Source organism: Tachysurus fulvidraco, chromosome 15 (genome assembly GCF_022655615.1).
Source record: "Tachysurus fulvidraco isolate hzauxx_2018 chromosome 15, HZAU_PFXX_2.0, whole genome shotgun sequence".
NCBI classification, from domain to species: Eukaryota; Metazoa; Chordata; class Actinopteri; order Siluriformes; family Bagridae; genus Tachysurus; species Tachysurus fulvidraco.
The window spans coordinates 12,071-34,879 of NC_062532.1; the positions used below are offsets into that span (position 1 = coordinate 12,071).

The 22,809-nt window shown below is 41.4% G+C and overlaps 2 long non-coding RNA genes and 8 gene segments (V, D, J or C); 8 read left to right on the forward strand and 2 right to left on the reverse strand.

The window, feature by feature from the left end:
• Positions 1-16: 16 nt before the first annotated feature.
• Positions 17-1,903, forward strand: LOC113637522. The segment is given in 3 exon segments: positions 17-70; positions 156-458; positions 1,662-1,903. Coding segments are annotated over 3 exon segments (597 nt in total).
• Positions 1,904-5,146: 3,243 nt separating this feature from the next.
• On the forward strand, positions 5,147-5,817 carry LOC113637526. The segment is given in 2 exon segments: positions 5,147-5,425; positions 5,510-5,817. Coding segments are annotated over 2 exon segments (348 nt in total).
• Positions 5,818-7,310: 1,493 nt separating this feature from the next.
• LOC125138661 lies at positions 7,311-15,710 on the reverse strand. The gene is made up of 4 exons (XR_007137906.1): positions 15,057-15,710; positions 9,568-9,784; positions 8,217-8,685; positions 7,311-7,480 (listed from the first exon to the last, which is right to left on the reverse strand). It is a non-coding gene; the product is annotated as an uncharacterized LOC125138661 (long non-coding RNA).
• On the forward strand, positions 8,232-9,092 carry LOC125138656. The segment is given in 2 exon segments: positions 8,232-8,330; positions 8,426-9,092. Coding segments are annotated over 2 exon segments (447 nt in total).
• LOC125138658 lies at positions 9,357-15,125 on the forward strand. The segment is given in 3 exon segments: positions 9,357-9,437; positions 9,546-9,821; positions 14,995-15,125. Coding segments are annotated over 3 exon segments (381 nt in total).
• Positions 15,711-16,517: 807 nt separating the features above from the next.
• LOC113637474 lies at positions 16,518-17,847 on the forward strand. The segment is given in 2 exon segments: positions 16,518-17,345; positions 17,441-17,847. Coding segments are annotated over 2 exon segments (534 nt in total).
• Positions 17,848-18,167: 320 nt separating this feature from the next.
• On the forward strand, positions 18,168-18,808 carry LOC125138657. The segment is given in 2 exon segments: positions 18,168-18,395; positions 18,504-18,808. Coding segments are annotated over 2 exon segments (429 nt in total).
• A 1,904-nt stretch (positions 18,809-20,712) lies between these two features.
• LOC125138659 lies at positions 20,713-22,535 on the reverse strand. The gene is made up of 2 exons (XR_007137904.1): positions 22,397-22,535; positions 20,713-21,498 (listed from the first exon to the last, which is right to left on the reverse strand). It is a non-coding gene; the product is annotated as an uncharacterized LOC125138659 (long non-coding RNA).
• On the forward strand, positions 21,017-21,920 carry LOC125138655. The segment is given in 2 exon segments: positions 21,017-21,143; positions 21,239-21,920. Coding segments are annotated over 2 exon segments (474 nt in total).
• LOC113637513 lies at positions 22,018-22,694 on the forward strand. The segment is given in 2 exon segments: positions 22,018-22,266; positions 22,375-22,694. Coding segments are annotated over 2 exon segments (429 nt in total).
• Positions 22,695-22,809: the final 115 nt, after the last annotated feature.

Here is a 22,809-nt window from a genome sequence, read left to right on the forward strand (position 1 = left end):
TCATTTTAATTCTTTGAGATGGGACTAGGCAGAGTTTTGTGTTACTTTACTCTAGTAATCTGCATTCAATGTTAGTATTAATTATTACATCATTAAAAACAATTTTAATTCATTTTTAACTTTAACTCCTACCTTTGACTATTCTTCTGTTTCAGATTCCTGCAGTCAGACACTGATCGAGTCTGATCCAGTGACCATCAAACCTGATCAGTCTCATAAACTGATCTGCACAGCCTCTGGATTAGACATTAGTAGCTACTGGATGGCTTGGATCAGACAGGCGCCTGGAAAAGGACTGGAATTTGTTGCAACTATCGAGTATGACAGTGATAGAAAGTATTACTCCAGCACTGTTCAGGGCCGCTTCACCATCTCCAGAGACAACAGTAAGAAGCAGGTGTATCTGCAGATGAACAGCATGAGGACAGAAGACACTGCAGTTTATTACTGCGCCCGTGATACACAGTGATACTTCCCCTTAGACATCAGTACAAAAACACAGACTTACTTTAGACACATGAAAAGCTCACAATCTATAACAAAAAAATGTTACAAAATTTAAACTTTAATTAAAAAAATTAAATTGTATGTTTCTTTTCTGCTGTAAAGCTGCTTTGAGAAAATATCCATTATGTTAACATTGAGTGTTATATAACATTAAGTGAATTGAATTGACAGATTAAGAACTCTGAAAGTAGATGTTCACAAATCTAATATTAATTTCCTTATTAATTGATTTGGTTAAACCAAATGATTTACTATGTTACTGCTGATACTGTAGCTGAGTGTGTTCTCTCTTTTAAACCATGCTGATAAAAATGCTCCAATTCTGAATCCCTACTTTCCTTATTTTCATAGTTGATCCATGTGAATTTTTTTTTTTACTGGCAGCCAGAACATTATAATATTCTGTATCTGCACCTGTAGGGGGCAGCAGCTGCTTGTTTTTGTGAAAGATTCATGAAACTATGAAATCTAACAGCTGAAGTGTGTTTATGCAAATTCAGCCTGTTATTAAAAAATAAAAGTAAATACACAGGACTTTCGTGGCACATGACTGAATCAAGGATATATAACCCTAAAGTGGGAGTGGCTTAAACTATTCAATAGGAATGAAAATATAAATAAACTATTCTAAGCTCCTAGAAATCCTGGAAAAAGCCCCCAGGTAGAAATAACAGCTCTGTCAGCATACTGTGTTAATGTGGATCTGACTGTTCTCAAATCAGCAAAGTAGACATCCTAGTCCCAATAAACACTGTAATTTACACACCCCAGTCCCAATACACACTGTAATACACACCTCCCAGTCCCAATACACACTGTAATACACACATCCCAGTCCCAATACACACTGTAATACACTCATCCCAGTCCTAATACACACTGTAATACACACATCCCAATTCACACTGTAATAAAGATACCACAACCCCAATAAACACTACAATACACACATCATTCTAGCAATACACACTGTAACACACACCCCAGTCCCAGTTCACACTGTAACACACATCATAGTATAAAACACACTGTAATACACACACCATAGTATAAAACACACTGTCCTAATACACACTGCAACACACACGCAAGTTGTGTCATGTCTGATATCGTCTGTGTCCTTGTTGATGATGTTCTGTCGCTCTTATTCACAGGTGGTGTTGGAGGTGTGGAGCTCACTCAGACAGACTCTGTGCTGGTGAAGCCTGGAGAGTCATTCTCCATCTCTTGTAAGATCTCAGTGTCGAGTTATTGTATACACTGGATACGGCAACCTGCTGGAAAAGCACTGGAATGGCTCGGATATCTGTGTAGCGGTGATAGCACTAATCTCAAAGACACGATGAAGAGCAAATCAGTCTCAGCCAGGACAAATCCATCAGCACAGTTTATTTAAGAGGACAAAACTTTCAGGTCCAAGACACGGCTGTGTATTACTGTGCCAGACACACAACACTACAAACTCAATGAAACCCTGTACAAAAACATCCCTGGTCATTTTCCTCTCTCTGCAGTACACATGTCCCCAGAGGGGTCTGGTATATATATGCTAGCAGAGCTAAGACACTTCTTTAGGTCAAACATATCTACATAAGGTTTCATCTTTGTCTTAATATTAAATTAAATTGTTGTCCTGAACACAAGTGAATACACAGTTACTCCATCATTAGTACAACATCAGTCTATTCCAAAGCGTTTGTGCAGCTTGCTGAAGTGGATGTCGGTGTAACACATTATTTAAGTTTTCATTATAATTATAATTGTCTGTGTGTTTATGTGCCTCTAGATGTCAGTCTTTGTAAAGAAACTCTCTCACTTTAAACATTCTAAGCGTCCTCCAGCTTCATTTAAATCACCGGACAGATATTTGATTATTAGGATTCTGAAAAACTGATTCATAGTTAACTACAATAATCTGTGTATTTTAGAAATCTTAGAAGTTATTGTTTAGATCAATTATAGCATAAATATTGTGAGAATATTAATATTGTAAGATGTTTACAACTTCAAAGTCAACGTTCCAAATATAAAATCTTGTTGAAAGTTGAGTTTATAAACCCACACATCCTCCATCAGATGAATCTCCTCCTCATGATTTAAATACATTTAAATACATAGATTCACCTGAAAACATCTGAAAGTGTATAAATTTACTCAATAACACCTGCCTTAATCTTCTTATTGGTTTAAACATAAGCTCAAGCTGCAGTGATAGATATCTCTAAAAAATACAGACATGTTTAAAAGATGAGGAAGTTTTCTCATTTATATTTATATTTATAAGAATCCATCCCACATTGACCCTAAGATAAGGAGGGTCTCTATGCAAATGTCCTTTTCTGTTATAAATTTAAGCAACAAAGACAGAGAGCTTTTACTTCTTCTGCTCCAACACACACCATGATCTCTACATCCCTACTGCTGCTGCTGCTGCTGGCAGCCGTACACTGTAAGTGTTTTTACATTTGACATGTCATACAGTTTTGGTTCCTTAAAGCTGTTTGCTTTTACATCATTAAAATAACTTTTCTTTAACAGGTGTTCACAGTGTTGAGCTGATCCAGACCGGATCCACAGTATTAACTCCTGGTCAGTCACTGACTCTGACCTGTAAAGTGTCTGGATATTCATTAACTGATAGCAGCTACTGTACACACTGGATACGACAACCTGCAGGAAAAACTCTGGAATGGATTGGACGCATATGTTCTAGTGGGAGCACTGCCTACAGTGAGAAACTGAAAAGCAGGTTTCAGGTTACCAGAGACACGTCCAGCAGCACAGTGACATTAACAGGACAGAACATGCAGACTGAAGACACAGCTGTGTATTACTGCGCTCGTGAACCACAGTGAGACGAATAAACAACATCCCTGTACAATAACTCCTCATTCTGTGTGACACAAGACATAACACTGATCTATCCAAGTCTAAATAAAAAACAATAATCCCGCGAATGATCACAGAAAGTTTCAAGCTAGTTATTTGTTTAAGTTTAAGATTTAAATCCATAATATTATATCCCTAATATTGCTGCACATCATAACGACTATTATAATAATATCACAATCCTGAACTTTATATATTGTTGTTTCTTTGACTAATAATAATCTCATCAACAAATTATAATTTGTGTGAACATGTGTGAGAAAGTGTGGGAGCATTATTCCTTAACCATATACGTGTAATATTTGTTCTATTATCATAATCCCAATCTTCTCATTTAAAGATAATAATACTTAAAGATAAATTTTGTATATAATTCTTGATGGCTGTTTCTACATATGATTCACATTTCCTCCATCAGGTGAATCTCTTCCTCATGATTTAAATACATTTCAGATTCATTCTGGTTTGAATGGTTTGAGTGCCCAGGATTCTGCATTTTATTTATTGTGCTAGACAACATAGTGGTACGAACATGTTAATGTGTCATCCAAAATCTTTCCCCGGATGTGATAAAAGAGAAAAGTGCATTCAATATAGAGGCTATTTTCACAAGATCTGCAGGTGGTGCTAAGGCTTAACAAATATACTGTAACATTTTAGGGTTCCTTAAATTACAACGTATTATCATATTCTCAGTCGGATCTAGATACTCCACAATTTCTGTGTGTTTCTGTGAGACAATGAACACTGATACTGTCTCTTATAATCAAATTCCCACAAAGGAACAAAGAGGGAAATAAATAACATTGACAGAAAAATAGTCAACTTTTATTGAACGTTTATTGAATACATACATTTCACAAAAGTTCTACAACATTAACTGAAAGTATAAATGTAAAAAGAGTTCACCATATTCTTCTTTAATTAATAAATAAATCAGAACCATTCACAGGCTGCTGCTGTCTGAGAGGAAAAGTGATTATATCATGCCGAATATCATCTCTGTCTCTTCGCTCCTCTCTCTTTTTCTCATTAAGTCAGGTGCTAAACTTGCCTGTATGTTTAGAAGAACAGCTGAAATAATTCCCTGAAATCTTACTTCTCAAAATAAAGAGATTGATCACTTTCTGTATTTTAGCATGCTTCACCATATTTACAATTACACACATGTAAGTGGTTGCAGTGAAGTGATAACTTATTACATTTAAAATGAAACTGTGAATTGTCTTATAAGATATAAGTGTAATTAGAACACTTAAATAATCTTTTAGAAAGTTCCTTTTTTTTAAGTTCAAAATAATGTTACAGAAGCGCACTTCACAGAGAGGAAAGAAAAGCTCCATTATAAAGACTCTGTTATAAATGACCACATTTACCATTGTGCAACTAGAGGGCAGTCTGTACAAACTCAACCATCTCTATCTGTTTCCTTCTGCACATTTAGACAATCTCTCTTTTCACATTCTGCTCTGACTGCATCCAGCATCATGGCACTCGGATTAAACTCAGTCACATAAAATGTCTCTGGTGACCTGTTTAGTGTTTATATCAGTAGATAAGGCTCTTTATTATGGAAAACCTGATTTCATGGAAAATTCTTGTGGAGTCAAACAAGCAAAATTGTCTAATTTGTCTAGATTGTCTAATTTTATACAAACGGAAAAAAACTGATTAAACATTTCATTTAAAATTTGAGACATTTTTAGAGACATTTTTATTAAAATGATGTAACATTTTGTGGATAATTATAGGGTTCTCTGCTTCTACTAAATAGTGATATTGAAACAATCAGTTTCATCTAAAGTTATCTATCCAGTGAGCAGCGTGTGGTTGTGGGTTGAACACCTCCATAGTGGTCATGGACGCTCCCTATTCAAATAGAGTGGTGTATAAACAGCATGTTCTTGGCTGCTCTAGTTTCCAGTGAGCTCTGTGAGAGATAACACTCCCATACACTTTAAATCTGGGTGAAGCAGAACTCAGAGAAGGATGATTTTAGGACAGTGTATTTTATTGCTACTCATTTCATGTATGTTTATGTTTTTTATGTGAATATTATTAGCATTATAATCAGTATAAGAGAACATTACTGAGTTCTATTCTTCTCTTCCAGATTCTTATGGACAGTCCCTGACCTCTTCTGATTCTGTGGTGAAGAGACCTGGAGACTCGGTCACTCTGTCCTGTACTGTCTCCGGATTCTCAATGGGCTACAACATGCACTGGATCCGTCAGAAACCAGGACAAGGACTGGAGTGGATCGGGCGCATTGATGGTGGCACTGGCACAATATTCTCTCAGTCTCTACAGGGCCAGTTCTCCATCAGTAAAGACACCAATAAAAACTTGCTGTACCTAGAAGTGAAGAGTCTGAAAGCTGAAGACACGGCAGTTTATTACTGTGCACGAGGGTCACACTGATACAACAGACTACACAGCTGTACAAAAACTTACACAAACATGTCATTATGAGCTGTAAATATTCCCTCAGCAGGAAGCTGCACCCCAGTGCCAATATCTGCTATCAGTTAAGCTGAATAAAGACACTTTACAGCCACTAGTTAAAGCCTGTACAAGTGAGACAGTCACATGAAAAAAAATCAGCCATGCCAAAATCAACTGCAATAAAAACTTTATTTCACTAAAAGTTCTTGACAGTAAATTGTGTATAAATACACCATTCTATCTGTTTTAACATATTCCCTTTTTTTTTTCTAAAACAGCTCTAATCATGACCCGGTTTGGGATGTGGTAGCATAGTGGTTAAGGTGTTTGGCTACCGAATGGAAGGTTGTGAGTTCAATTCCTACATACACCAAGCTGCATCTACTGGGCCACTGAGCAAGGCCCTTAACCCACAATCGCTCAGTTGTATAAAAATGAGATAAAATGTAAGTCGCTCTGGATAAGGGCATCTGCTAAATGCTGTAAATGTATTTAAACACCTGACAGATAATGGCTTTTTGTTGGGATAAAATTTTATAAAATCTACAATTATACTCACTTTTGTATTCATAGAGAATTTAAATTAATAACTGGCATTAAAATGTATAAATGATAAATGTATTTATGTGCAATAAACAGCAGGAGTGTTACGTCATGTTAGCAAATACTACAAAAATAGCAGTTAATGACTTGTCAGCAAGCTTTTTCTCTGCATGGTTATTTCGATGTGAAACTTTTTTATATCTCTAGTGGGTGTGTCATGCAAATAAAATCCTGTGTTTGAACCATTTATTAACACAGCAGCAGTTTGTGTTCATTTACAGCAGCAGGAATCATTTTAATTCTTTGAGATGGGACTAGGCAGAGTTTTGTGTTACTTTACTCTAACAAACTTCATTCAATGTTAATATTATTATTTACTTCATATAGAGAAACATATTAACAATTTATAATTTTTCTTATTTTTTTAATTTAATATTCTTCTATTTCAGATTCCTGCAGTCAGACACTGATCGAGTCTGATCCAGTGACCATCAAACCCGATCAGTCTCATAAACTGACCTGCACAGCCTCTGGATTTAACTTTGGTGGCTCTTGGATGGCTTGCATCAGACAGGCACCTGGAAAAGGGCTAGAATGGGTTGCAAACATAAAATATGATAGTAGTATCATAAATTACCCCAATCCTGTTAAGGGCCGCTTCACCATCTCCAGAGACAACAGTAAGATGCAGGTGTATCTGCAGATGAACAACATGAGGACAGAAGATACTGCAGTTTATTACTGTGCCCGTGAACCACAGTGACACATGAGGCTGCAGATCTGTACATAAATCTCTTCATTATAAGGAGGCATTGCTTTGTTCCATTCTAGTCACCTTAGAACCTATTATTAAGGAATTAAGTATAAGAGAAAGACAGCAATTTTCTTTAAATATGAAATAAAAAGTATTTTATGTCGAAATTAATCAGTGAAGCATTGCTGAGTTTGGTTTTTGGAGGTTATGTTCCTATAACTTAATAGGTCGCGCTACATCGCCGGCGGCCAGCAGAGGGCGACAACGGTGCACATTGAGCGCGGCGCTGCAGGAGTTCAACTGCAGTTAAGGCCAGCGTTTGTCTCAGCTCCTCGTCCCCTCCTTTTGTACAGGGGTGACATGTATCGTATGTGAGACAAATGTGAATAAATAAACAAAATAAATAAAGATGAACTATAAACAAAAGCAGAAAGAAAGTGAAAGAATAAAGGGACAAGAAAGACTTTAGACATGGCTAAGTAAAGAAAAGACAAAAAAAAAACAAACAGAACCAAACCCTTCTCTAAATATTGGTCTAAACTGTACAGTATATAAATCCTGCTTAATTATTCTGAAAAGTACTGTAACTATAACACAACGTCCCCATGTGTTTTATTCATTTATCCTAGCATTTTCTAAATAAAAATATAAAAATATAAATGTGCACGAGAGCCAAACTGACATAACAGATTCAGAAACGTACACCAGCACATCCGCCTGAGCTGTAAATATTCCCTCAGCAGGGACCTCCACCACAATGACATTTATTACACATTTTATTTCATTAACTCTCAATATTTCTCTTTTAAATTTTCAGATTTTCTTTTCTTTTCATTATCTCTGGATGGTAATTAAGGCTGAAGATAAACAAGAAAGCAAAATGAGGTAAAAACAAGGACAAAATGATCATTAAAATAGTTACATTATTTAAAAAAAAATAGTAAAAATGTTTTTGCTATTTAAATCTTTTCTTCACAATTTAATGGAAAATCTTTAAAGAAATGATGTGTTATAGAAATTCTGCCATATTAACTATAGCAAAAAATAATATATAAACCACACTGTATGCAAATTTCACCATTCACAAGCAGATATAAAGACACTGCAAGGACACTGCAGTCTCTGTGTTTGGTTGTGTACAGCAGAGGAATCATGAGCTGGTCTTTTCTTCTTCTGATATCCTTTGTGCCCTGTGAGTAAACACATGTCTCACACCGTACTCAACTTTTAATACTTTTAATACGCTACATATTTCAGTCTGTGTTGAATCCACTCTCCTCTTTGCAGATGTGTGTTGCATCAGTCTGACCTCGTCTCCTGATCAGGTTAAACCTCCTGGAGAAACAGTGAAGTTGTCCTGTCAGATTTCTGGTTATGCCCTGACTGACTATGGTACAGGCTGGATCAGGCAACCTCCAGGAAAAAGCATGGAGTGGATCGGGATCATATGGGGTGGTGGAAGCATAAATAATGGAGCTTCCTTTAAAAGTCGGTTCAGCATCTCCAGAGACACGAGCAGCAATGTGCTATACTTAGATATCAGCAGCCTGAAACCAGAGGACACGGCTGTTTACTACTGTGCAAAGACAGCCACAGCTATACAACTCAGTGGGAGGGGCGTACAAAAACTTAGAAAAAGCATCAACTTTAATACAAAATGCAACGATGATCAAACTGACAAGTACACATTATAATGAGAATAAAGAGAATAATAAACTATCTTTTACCAATTCACAGTCAAACAGATGCAAAGCCAATAGACAGGGTTTTGTTTTGTCTTTTTTTTGTGCTTAAAGTGGTGTCATTTATTTTTCTTTTTTTGTGTCTCTTTAAAATAAGCATCAATTATTACGCAGTGAAGTTTAACTAAACTACACAATGCAAGTCGAACTATTTCAAAGTCAAATGCATGTGCAATTTTTCATCCACGTCATCAAAACCTAATAAGTAAAAATATGCAGAAATATTATATATATATATATATATATATATATATATATATATATATATATATATATATATATATATATATATATATATATATTCGCAAACCACATGACACATTTCCCTAATTACTTACATTGATTAGTACACTCTCATCTTGTGTCTCAGGTTTTATTGCCTCTATAGTGGTCATAGACACGCCCTATTCAAATAGATTAGGGTATAAACAGCATGATCGTGGTTGGACTGGTTATCATTGCGCTCTTTGATAACACTTTAATGTGTTTTAAAATGCTGTGTAGACAAACTGTGAGAATGATTTTAGGATACTGTGTTCTATTTGCTCTAATATCATGTAAGTTTTCAGAGGTGTTCACAAGATATACACTTGGAACAGTAAAGATTTTATCACTACTGTTTCTCTCAGCAGTCTAACTTTAATTTATAATTCCCTTCTTTTCAGATTCTTATGGACAGTCCCTGACCTCGTCTGCTTCTGTGGTGAAGAAACCAGGAGAGTCGGTCACTCTGTCCTGCACTGTGTCTGGGCTCTCGCTTGCCTGGTTGCACTGGATCCGTCAGAAACCAGGACAAGGACTGGAGTGGATCGGGCGCATTGATAGTGGCACTGGCACCGTGTTCGCTCAGTCTCTACAGGGCCAGTTCTCCATCAATAAAGACACCAATAAAAACTTGCTGTACCTAGAAGTGAAGAGTCTGAAAGCTGAAGACACGGCAGTTCCCTTTCGAGGGAACTCGACGCTGCGTCAGTGCTGACGCTATGGGAATGCTTCTTTGAGGAAGTTGTGTCTGAAGCTCTGTGTGCACACACGCCATTTAATGGCTCGGAAAGGACACGTGACGGAGTTAATTACTCGCCAGTAAGTCCATATAAGGGCATCTACGTCACGCTGCTCCAGCTTTCTTTGTCTTCAGGAAGCGCTCTGTGTATGTGTGTCGTTTGTCTGTCCGTCAAGTGCAGGGAAAGAAAAAAAAATAGGGAAAGACTAGGCAAAATGTTGCAGTCTAAGCACTTTAAGAGATGCGTGCATCCTTGCCCCCGCTTTATCACGGCGGACGACGCGCATTCTCTTTGTGTGGTGTGTTTGGGAGAGGAGCATGCCCGGTCGGCTCTCGAGGGAGCCGGCTGCGTGCATTGTGAGGGATTCCCTCTCCGCACGCTCCGATCCCGCCTGGCTGTGTTTTCAGCTTCGGCTGCGCCTCGTGGTTCGGGTCCTGCGTCTGCCGAGGCAGCGCGGCGGCTTCAATCATGGGGTTCCCAGGTTGAGTTAGCGGAGGCGGAGCAAGAGACGGGTGTTCCCCTTTCTCTTGCCCTCTCCCCTGACTCCGATCGCTCGGTTTCGCGTTCGGGAGCTCGCGCTGCGATTTCTCCCAACCCGGAAGAGAGCATGCTGCTTTCCGCATCCGGCTCTGAGGAGCTCGATGTCGAAGGGGAGGGGCTTTCCACCTCAGAACGGCCGACGCAATCAGTCGCGTTCGAGGAGCTCCTCGAGGTAATAACTCGGGCTGTTGAGAAGCTGAATTTAGATTGGCCTGAGGAGGTAGTTGGTGTCGCCCATTCTAAGCTGGACGACCGCTTTCTCACTTCAGGCCGTCAGCCACCTGCACGCAGGCGTCTGCCATTTCTTCCAGACCTCCATACTGAGGTATCGAGGTCTTGGAAAAATCCCTTTTCGGCGCGTGTATTTTCTCCAGCCATGTCAGACTATTCAGCCATTAATGGGCTTGAAGACCATGGGTATAGGACGATGCCGAGGGTTGAAGAGACGCTAGCCAGTTATCTCTCCCCTGCATCGCCCGCATGGAGAAAACCTGCCCTTCCATCCAAGCCATGTAGGACCACTTCGGCCATTGTGGGTAAGGCCTATGAGGCAGCGGGTCAAGCGGGTGCAGCGCTGCACACCATGGCGGTCTTGCAGGCCTACCAGGCTGATCTGCTAGCAGAGCTGGATGGCGGTGAAGGGCTGGGACCTCAGGCGGTGTCCGAGCTCCGCCGCGCCACTGATCTCGCGCTCCGTGCCACGAAGCAGACGGCCCGCTCTATAGGCCGTACTATGGCTGCGCTGGTTGCCGCGGAGAGGCACTTGTGGCTTAATTTGACAGGCATAAGGGAGAAGGATAAGTCCTTTCTCCTGGACGCCCCAGTTTCACCTCAGGGCTTGTTCGGCGACGCAGTTAGTACTGTCGTCGACAGGCATCAGGAGGTGAAACGCCAGTCAGCGGCGTTCAAGGAGTTTCTCCCTCGCCGCGGGGAGCAGCCTGGGCCATCATCTAGCCGCCCCCCCCCCCTTCTAGCTCACTCAGGGCAGTGAGAAGAGCTAGTGTGGCGGCCCGAGCCCCCCCGTCTAAAACTAGGGAGGCCGGTTCACATGCCCGGACCCGGACCCGTCCGGTGAGAGAGGACCTTAGGTCTGTCCTCTCAGCCAAGCGGGCCATGAAGGAGTCCTGATGCCCGAGGGCAGGGGCTCCTGGGAGCACCCTATTCAGAGACGCTCCCCCTATTGCCAGCCCCGCCGCCTTTGTCGTTTCGGGGGGGCGCCCGGGAGGTCTGCACAAGTTTGACGCCACTGTCAGGCAGCCTGGCAGCGTGGAAACTTCTGCCAGGGGTGTCTCAGTGGGTCCTGAATACTGTGGAAAGAGGGTACAGGATCCAGTTTTCCTCACGTCCTCCGTGTTTCCAGGGTGTGTTGCCCACAAATGTGGGCGGGCACCAGGCGGCGTTCCTCCGGGAGGAACTCCTCTCACTTCTGGAGAAAGGGGCCATAGAGCATGTTCCCCTCCCAGAGCGGGACTCCGGCTTTTACAGCCGATATTTTGTTGTTCCCAAGAAGGACGGGGGGCTGCGTCCGATTCTGGACCTGCGGGCTCTGAACTGTACTCTGAAGACTTACAAGTTCAAGATGCTCACGCTCAAGATGATCGTGTCCCAGATCAGATCCGAGGACTGGTTTGTCACGATCGACCTCAAGGATGCTTATTTCCACATAAGCATTCTGCCGGAGCACAGGAAGTTCCTCAGGTTCGCTTTCGGGGGCGAAGCATACCAGTATCGTGTCCTTCCTTTTGGCCTAGCCCTTTCACCACGCACGTTCACGAAGTGCATAGATGCTGCCCTGGCACCATTGCGTCTCCAGGGCATCCGTGTACTGAACTACCTGGACGACTGGCTCATTCTTGCCCAGTCGGAGGCTATGGCAGCCAGGCATCGAGATGCTGTGCTTGCCCACATGAGGTCCTTAGGACTCAGGCTGAACCCAGGAAAGTGTGTGCTTTCTCCTTCTCAGAGAACCACCTTTCTGGGGGTGGTTTGGGACTCCACCACGATGCGGGCACATCTGTCTCCCACCCGGGTGGCCTCCATCTTGTCGGCGGTGAAAGCTATTCGGCTAGGCCGCAGCCTCTCTGTTGCCGAGGCACAGAGGGTGCTCGGACTCATGTCAGCAGCAGCCAACGTTATTCCTTTGGGTCTGCTTCACATGAGGCCATTCCAGCTCTGGCTCAAGGGGGCGGGCTTTCATCCTCGCAGGCATCCCCTCAGGGTTATACGGGTTACGCGCCGTGGGCTTCGTACCCTCCTTATGTGGAAAAGACCCCGGTTCTTGGCCTTGGGTCCCATTCTAGGGGCGTGTCACCGTCGCAGGACTCTTTCGACGGACGCCTCGCTTTCGGGCTGGGGCGCAGCCTTAGATGGCCGCCCGGCCCAGGGTCTATGGGAGAGCCCCTGTCTCTCATGGCACATAAATTGCCTGGAGATGAGGGCTGTGTTCCTAGCGTTGCAACACTTTCTCCCGCACCTGGAGGGCTGTCATGTCCTAGTGCGAACAGACAGCACCGCGGTGGTGTCCTATATCAACCATCAGGGCGGTCTGCGTTCACGCCCCCTGTTCAGGTTGGCGTGGCAGATTCTGCTCTGGGCAGAGACCAGGTTTCTTTCGCTAAGAGCGGTTTTTATCCCAGGGCGTGTAAATCGGGAGGCAGACTTCCTGTCGAGGCAGGTGCTAAGGCCCGGGGAGTGGCGTCTTCACCCTCACGTGGTGAAGCAAATCTGGCAGATTTTCGGCCGGGCGGAAGTGGATTTGTTCGCCTCAGAGGAGTCGACCCACTGTCCGCTGTGGTTCTCCCTCTCTCACCCGGCCCCGTTGGGCCTGGATGCCCTGGTATGGACGTGGCCGAGGCTCCGTCTGTACGCCTTTCCCCCGGTAGCTCTGCTCCCGCAAGTCCTAGCCAGAGTGCGCCACGACCGGGTCAACCTTCTCCTAGTTGCCCCCCGTTGGCCCTCTCGGGTTTGGTTCACGGACCTAGTGTCCCTCCTTTACGGCACTCCATGGGAGGTTCCCGTCAGGAGGGATCTCCTCTCTCAGGCGCAGGGGGCAATTCATCACCCCCGCCCCGAGATGTGGAAGCTTTGGGTCTGGCCCCTGAGGGGGACCAGCTCCTAGACGCAGGCCTCTCAACTGAGGTGACAGAGACTCTGCTGAATGCTAGGGCTCCCTCCACTAGGAAATTGTATGCTCTAAAGTGGAGGCTTTTCCGCCTCTGGTGTGACGAGCACTCTCAGGATCCAGTTCACTGCCCGGTTGGTACAGTGCTGGAGTTCCTGCAGTCTTGCTTTTCTCGGGGCCTGTCCCCTTCTACTCTAAAGGTGTACGTGGCCGCAGTTGCCGCGAACCACGAACCGGTCCTTGGGGCCTCCTTGGGTAGGCACCCTTTGGTCTCTCGCTTTCTGCGTGGTGTCAGGCGGCTGAGGCCTTCCTCTAGGCCACGCCTTCCTTCCTGGGACCTCTCCGTGGTCCTGGAGGGGCTGTTGGAAGCCCCCTTTGAGCCCTTGGAGTCAGCCTCTGAGAAGTTTCTGACCCTGAAGTCTGCCCTGCTTCTTGCCTTGGCCTCTCTCAGGAGAGTCGGGGATTTGCAGGCTTTGTCGATCGCCCCCGCCTGCCTAGAGTTTGCCCCCGGTATGTCCAAGGCTATCCTGCACCCCAGGCCAGGATATGTCCCTAAGGTGCCCAGGATGGCGGGATGTCCAATCATCCTGCAAGCCTACTGTCCCCCGCCCCATGAGTCAGCGGGGCAGGAGAGGCTGCACTTGCTTTGCCCGGTAAGGGCCCTGAGGACTTACGTCCACCGCTCTAGCTCGTGGCGTAACTCCTCTGCCCTTTTTGTCTGTTTTGGGGGCCGGAATAGGGGTAATCCAGTTTCCAAACAGCGCCTGGCGCACTGGGTGGTGGAGGCCATTACTCAGGCCTATGAGGTGCGCGGTCATGCCTCACCTCTTGGCATCAGGGCCCACTCCACTAGGGGTATCGCCTCATCCAGTGCCTTGGCCAGGGGTGTCCCCATTGAAGATATTTGTGCTGCGGCAGGATGGTCCTCTCCGCACACCTTTATCAGATTCTATGACCTGGACTTGGACCCCACTCCAGGGTCCCAGGTACTGCGGGGCCTATGATGTGCTGTTCCCAGTCTGCTCGCGCTCTCTCACGGCCTCTGGCGCAGTCATCGACTGGTGCGTGGCGGCGTGGGTATTGGCATTCCCATAGCGTCAGCACTGACGCAGCGTCGAGTTCCCTTGAAAGGGAACTACACCAGGTTACGTATGTAACCCGGTTCCCTGAGAGGGGAACGAGACGCTGCGTTGCTGGCCACGCCCCAGGCATCCGTTCGCGCTTCCTTCAGACAAAAAGAGCTGGAGCAGCGTGACTTAGATGCCCTTATATGGACTTACTGGCGAGTAATTAACTCCGTCACGTGTCCTTTCCGAGCCATTAAATGGCGTGTGTGCACACAGAGCTTCAGACACAACTTCCTCAAAGAAGCATTCCCATAGCGTCAGCACTGACGCAGCGTCTCGTTCCCCTCTCAGGGAACCGGGTTACATACGTAACCTGGTGTAGTTTATTACTGTGCAAAAGAGACACACTGACACAACAGGCTCCAGAGCTGTACAAAAACTTACAGAAGCACATCCTGGTGAGCTGTAAATATTCCCTCAGCAGGAAGCAGCACCCCAGTGACAATATCTACTATCAGTTAAGCTGAATCCAGACACTTTACAGCCACTAGTTAAAGCCTGTCCAGGCGAGACAGTCACATGAACAACATCAGCCACGCCAAAAACGACTGCAATAAAAACTATATTTCAGTAAAAGTTCTTGACAATAAATTGTCTATAAATACACCATTCTATCTAATGTTTACTTTTTTTTTCTAAAAAAGCTCTAATCATGACCCAGATTCATTTAAACACCTGACAGATAATGTCTTTTTGTTGGGATCAAATTTTATAAATTCTACAATTATACTCACTTTTTGGATTCATAGAGGATTTAAAAAAAATAACGCATTAAAAATGTATAAATGCTAAATGTATTTATTTGCAATTAGCAGAAGGAGTGTAAGGTCATGTTAGCAAATACTACAAAAATAGCAGTTAATGACTTGACAGCAAGCTTTTTCTCTGCATGGTTATTTCGATGTGAAACTTTTTTATATCTCTAGTGGGTGTGTCATGCAAATAAAATCCTGTGTTTGAACCATTTATTAACACAGCAGCAGTTTGTGTTCATTTACAGCAGCAGGAATCATTTTAATTCTTTGAGATGGGACTAGGCAGAGTTTTGTGTTACTTTACTCTAACAAACTTCATTCAATGTTAATATTATTATTTACTTCATATAGAGAAACATATTAACAATTTATAATTTTTCTTATTTTTTTAATTTAATATTCTTCTATTTCAGATTCCTGCAGTCAGACACTGATCGAGTCTGATCCAGTGACCATCAAACCCGATCAGTCTCATAAACTGACCTGCACAGCCTCTGGATTTAACTTTGGTGGCTCTTGGATGGCTTGCATCAGACAGGCACCTGGAAAAGGGCTAGAATGGGTTGCAAACATAAAATATGATAGTAGTATCATAAATTACCCCAATCCTGTTAAGGGCCGCTTCACCATCTCCAGAGACAACAGTAAGAAGCAGGTGTATCTGCAGATGAACAGCATGAGGACAGAAGACACTGCAGTTTATTACTGCGCCCATGAACCACAGTGACACATGAGGCTGCAGATCTGTACATAAATCCCTTCATACTGTATAAGGAGGCATTGATTTTTTTCTATCCTAGTCACTTCAGAGCATATTATTAAGGAATTAAGTATAAGAGAAAGACAGCAATTTTCTTTAAAATATGAAATAAAAAGTATTTTATGTCGAAATTAATCAATGAAGCATTGCTGAGTTTGGTTTTTGGCGGTTATGTTCCTATAACTTAATAGGTCGCGCTACATCGCCGGCGGCCAGCAGAGGGCGACAACGGTGCACATTGAGCGCGGCGCTGCAGGAGTTCAACTGCAGTTAAGGCCAGCGTTTGTCTCAGCTCCTCGTCCCCTCCTTTTGTACAGGGGTGACATGTATCGTATGTGAGACAAATGTGAATAAATAAACAAAATAAATAAAGATGAACTATAAACAAAAGCAGAAAGAAAGTGAAAGAATAAAGGGACAAGAAAGACTTTAGACATGGCTAAGTAAAGAAAAGACAAAAAAAAAACAAACAGAACCAAACCCTTCTCTAAATATTGGTCTAAACTGTACAGTATATAAATCCTGCTTAATTATTCTGAAAAGTACTGTAACTATAACACAACAGTCCCCATGTGTTTTATTCATTTATCCTAGCATTTTCTAAATAAAAATATAAAAATATAAATGTGCACGAGAGCCAAACTGACATAACAGATTCAGAAACGTACACCAGCACATCCGCCTGAGCTGTAAATATTCCCTCAGCAGGGACCTCCACCACAATGACATTTATTACACATTTTATTTCATTAACTCTCAATATTTCTCTTTTAAATTTTCAGATTTTCTTTTCTTTTCATTATCTCTGGATGGTAATTAAGGCTGAAGATAAACAAGAAAGCAAAATGAGGTAAAAACAAGGACAAAATGATCATTAAAATAGTTACATTATTTAAAAAAAAATAGTAAAAATGTTTTTGCTATTTAAATCTTTTCTTCACAATTTAATGGAAAATCTTTAAAGAAATGATGTGTTATAGAAATTCTGCCATATTAACTATAGCAAAAAATATATATATAAACCACACTGTATGCAAATTTCACCATTCACAAGCAGATATAAAGACACTGCAAGGACACTGCAGTCTCTGTGTTTGGTTGTGTACAGCAGAGGAATCATGAGCTGGTCTTTTCTTCTTCTGATATCCTTTGTGCCCTGTGAGTAAACACATGTCTCACACCGTACTCAACTTTTAATACTTTTAATACGCTACATATTTCAGTCTGTGTTGAATCCACTCTCCTCTTTGCAGATGTGTGTTGCATCAGTCTGACCTCGTCTCCTGATCAGGTTAAACCTCCTGGAGAAACAGTGAAGTTGTCCTGTCAGATTTCTGGTTATGCCCTGACTGACTATGGTACAGGCTGGATCAGGCAACCTCCAGGAAAAAGCATGGAGTGGATCGGGATCATATGGGGTGATGGAAGCATAAATAATGGAGCTTCCTTTAAAAGTCGGTTCAGCATCTCCAGAGACACGAGCAGCAATGTGCTATACTTAGATATCAGCAGCCTGAAACCAGAGGACACGGCTGTTTACTACTGTGCAAAGACAGCCACAGCTATACAACTCAGTGGGAGGGGCGTACAAAAACTTAGAAAAAGCATCAACTTTAATACAAAATGCAACGATGATCAAACTGACAAGTACACATTATAATGAGAATAAAGAGAATAATAAACTATCTTTTACCAATTCACAGTCAAACAGATGCAAAGCCAATAGACAGGGTTTTGTCTTGTCTTTTTTTTTGTGCTTAAAGTGGTGTCATTTATTTTTCTTTTTTTGTGTCTCTTTAAAATAAGCATCAATTATTACGCAGTGAAGTTTAACTAAACTACACAATGCAAGTCGAACTATTTCAAAGTCAAATGCATGTGCAATTTTTCATCCACGTCATCAAAACCTAATAAGTAAAAATATGCAGAAATATTATATATATATATATATATTCGCAAACCACATGACACATTTCCCTAATTACTTACATTGATTAGTACACTCTCATCTTGTGTTTCAGGTTTTATTGCCTCTATAGTGGTCATAGACACGCCCTATTCAAATAGATTAGGGTATAAACAGCATGATCGTGGTTGGACTGGTTATCATTGCGCTCTTTGATAACACTTTAATGTGTTTTAAAATGCTGTGTAGACAAACTGTGAGAATGATTTTAGGATACTGTGTTCTATTTGCTCTAATATCATGTAAGTTTTCAGAGGTGTTCACAAGATATACACTTGGAACAGTAAAGATTTTATCACTACTGTTTCTCTCAGCAGTCTAACTTTAATTTATAATTCCCTTCTTTTCAGATTCATATGGACAGTCCCTGACCTCGTCTGCTTCTGTGGTGAAGAAACCAGGAGAGTCGGTCACTCTGTCCTGCACTGTGTCTGGGCTCTCGCTTGCCTGGTTGCACTGGATCCGTCAGAAACCAGGACAAGGACTGGAGTGGATCGGGCGCATTGATAGTGGCACTGGCACAATATTCGCTCAGTCTCTACAGGGCCAGTTCTCCATCAATAAAGACACCAATAAAAACTTGCTGTACCTAGAAGTGAAGAGTCTGAAAGCTGAAGACACGGCAGTTTATTACTGTGCACGAGAGTCACACTGACACAACAGACTACAGAGCTGTACAAAAACGTACACAAACACGTCATTATGAGCTGTAAATATTCCCTCAGCAGGAAGCTGCACCCCAGTGACAATATCTACTATCAGTTAAGCTGAATCCAGACACTTTACAGCCACTAGTTAAAGCCTGTCCAGGCGAGACAGTCACATGAACAACATCAGCCACGCCAAAAACGACTGCAATAAAAACTATATTTCAGTAAAAGTTCTTGACAATAAATTGTCTATAAATACACCATTTTATCTAATGTTTACTTTTTTTTTCTAAAAAAAACTCTAATCATGACCCAGATTCATTTAAACACCTGACAGATAATGGCTTTTTTTTTTTTTTTTTGGATTAAATTTTATAAATTCTACAATTATACTCACTTTTTGGATTCATACAGGATTTGAAAAATAACGCGTTAAAAATGTTTAAATGATAAATGGATTGATGTGCAATAAGCAGCAAGAGTGTTAGGTCATGTTAGAAAATACTACAGAAATAGCAGTTAATGATTTGACAGCAAACTTTTTCTCTGCATGGTTATTTCGATGTGAAACTTTTTTATATCTCTAGTGGGTGTGTCATGCAAATAAAATCCTGTGTTTGAACCATTTATGCTGAAACATTCAGCCCAACGACATAGCAGCAGTTTGTGTTCATTTACAGCAGCAGGAATCATTTTAATTCTTTGAGATGGGACTAGGCAGAGTTTTGTGTTACTTTACTCTAACAATCTTCATTCAATGTTAATATTATTATTTAATTCATATAGAGAAACTATATGTTAAACTATATGTTATTATTTTTTTAATTTAATATTCTTCTATTTCAGATTCCTGCAGTCAGACACTGATCGAGTCTGATCCAGTGACCATCAAACCCGATCAGTCTCATAAACGGACCTGCACAGCCTCTGGATTTAACTTTGGTGGCTCTTGGATGGCTTGGATCAGACAGGCACCTGGAAAAGGGCTAGAATGGGTTGCAAACATAAAATATGATAGTAGTATCATAAATTACCCCAATGCTGTTAAGGGCCGCTTCACCATCTCCAGAGACAACAGTAAGATGCAGGTGTATCTGCAGATGAACAGCATGAGGACAGAAGACACTGCAGTTTATTACTGCACCCGTGAACCACAGTGACACATGAGGCTGCAGATCTGTACATAAATCCCTTCATACTGTATAAGGAGGCATTGATTTTTTATATCCTAGTCACTTCAGAGCATATTATTAAGGAATTAAGTATAAGAGAAAGACAGCAATTTTCTTTAAAATATGAAATAAAAAGTATTTTATGTCGACATTAATCAATGAAGCATTGCTGAGTTTGGTTTTTGGAGGTTATGTACCTTTAACTTAATAGGTCGCGCTACATCGCCGGCGGCCAGCAGAGGGCGACAACGGTGCACATTGAGCGCGGCGCTGCAGGAGTTCAACTGCAGTTAAGGCCAGCGTTTGTCTCAGCTCCTCGTCCCCTCCTTTAGTACAGGGGTGACATGTATCGTATGTGAGACAAATGTGAATTAAACAAAATAAATAAAGATGAACTATAAACAAAAGCAGAAAGAAAGTGAAAGAATAAAGGGACAAGAAAGACTTTAGACATGGCTAAGTAAAGAAAAGACAAAAAAAACAAACAGAACCAAACCCTTCTCTAAATATTGGTCTAAACTGTACAGTATATAAATCCTGCTTAACTATTCTGAAAAGTCCTGTAACTATAACACAACATCCCCATGTGTTTTATTCATTTATCCTAGCATTTTCTAAATAAAAATATAAAAATATAAATGTGCACGAGAGCCAAACTGACATAACAGATTCAGAAACGTACACCAGCACATCCGCCTGAGCTGTAAATATTCCCTCAGCAGGGACCTCCACCACAATGACATTTATTACACATTTTATTTCATTAACTCTCAATATTTCTCTTTTAAATTTTCAGATTTTCTTTTCTTTTCATTATCTCTGGATGGTAATTAAGGCTGAAGATAAACAAGAAAGCAAAATGAGGTAAAAACAAGGACAAAATGATCATTAAAATAGTTACATTATTTAAAAAAAATAGTAAAAATGTTTTTGCTATTTAAATCTTTTCTTCACAATTTAATGGAAAATCTTTAAAGAAATGATGTGTTATAGAAATTCTGCCATATTAACTATAGGAAAAAAATATATAAACCATACTGTATGCAAATTTCACCATTCACAAGCAGATATAAAGACACTGCAAGGACACTGCAGTCTCTGTGTTTGGTTGTGTACAGCAGAGGAATCATGAGCTGGTCTTTTCTTCTTCTGATATCCTTTGTGCCCTGTGAGTAAACACATGTCTCACACCGTACTCAACTTTTAATACTTTTAATACGCTACATATTTCAGTCTGTGTTGAATCCACTCTCCTCTTTGCAGATGTGTGTTGCATCAGTCTGACCTCGTCTCCTGATCAGGTTAAACCTCCTGGAGAAACAGTGAAATTGTCCTGTCAGATTTCTGGTTATGCCCTGACTGACTATGGTACAGGCTGGATCAGGCAACCTCCAGGAAAAAGCATGGAGTGGATCGGGATCATATGGGGTGGTGGAAGCATAAATAATGGAGCTTCCTTTAAAAGTCGGTTCAGCATCTCCAGAGACACGAGCAGCAATGTGCTATACTTAGATATCAGCAGCCTGAAACCAGAGGACACGGCTGTTTACTACTGTGCAAAGACAGCCACAGCTATACAACTCAGTGGGAGGGGCGTACAAAAACTTTAAAAAAAGCATCAACTTCAATACAAAATGCAACGATGATCAAACTGACAAGTACACATTATAATGAGAATAAAGAGAATAATAAACTCTCTTTTACCAATTCACAGTCAAACAGATGCAAAGCCAATAGACAGGGTTTTGTTTTGTCTTTTTTTTTGTGCTTAAAGTGGTGTGTCAATTATTTTTCTTTTTTTGTGTCTCTTTAAAATAAGCATCAATAATTAAACAGTGAAGTTTAACTAACATACACAATGCAAGTCGAACTATTTCAAAGTCAAATGCATGTGCAATTTTTCATTCACGTCATCAAAACCTAATAAGTAAAAATATGCAGAAATATTATATATATATATATATATATATATATATATATATATATATATATATATATATATATATATATATATATATATATATATATATATATATTCGCAAACCACATGACACATTTCCCTAATTACTTACATTGATTAGTACACTCTCATCTTGTGTCTCAGGTTTTATTGCCTCTATAGTGGTCATAGACACGCCCTATTCAAATAGATTAGGGTATAAACAGCATGATCGTGGTTGGACTGGTTATCATTGCGCTCTTTGATAACACTTCAATGTGTTTTAAAATGCTGTGTAGACAAACTGTGAGAATGATTTTAGGATACTGTGTTTTATTTGCTCTAATATCATGTAAGTTTTCAGAGGTGTTCACAAGATATACACTTGGAACAGTAAAGATTTTATCACTACTGTTTCTCTCAGCAGTCTAACTTTAATTTATAATTCCCTTCTTTTCAGATTCTTATGGACAGTCCCTGACCTCGTCTGCTTCTGTGGTGAAGAAACCAGGAGAGTCGGTCACTCTGTCCTGCACTGTGTCTGGGCTCTCGCTTGCCTGGTTGCACTGGATCCGTCAGAAACCAGGACAAGGACTGGAGTGGATCGGGCGCATTGATAGTGGCACTGGCACCGTGTTCGCTCAGTCTCTACAGGGCCAGTTCTCCATCAATAAAGACACCAATAAAAACTTGCTGTACCTAGAAGTGAAGAGTCTGAAAGCTGAAGACACGGCAGTTTATTACTGTGCAAAAGAGACACACTGACACAACAGGCTCCAGAGCTGTACAAAAACTTACAGAAGCACATCCTGGTGAGCTGTAAATATTCCCTCAGCAGGAAGCAGCACCCCAGTGACAATATCTACTATCAGTTAAGCTGAATCCAGACACTTTA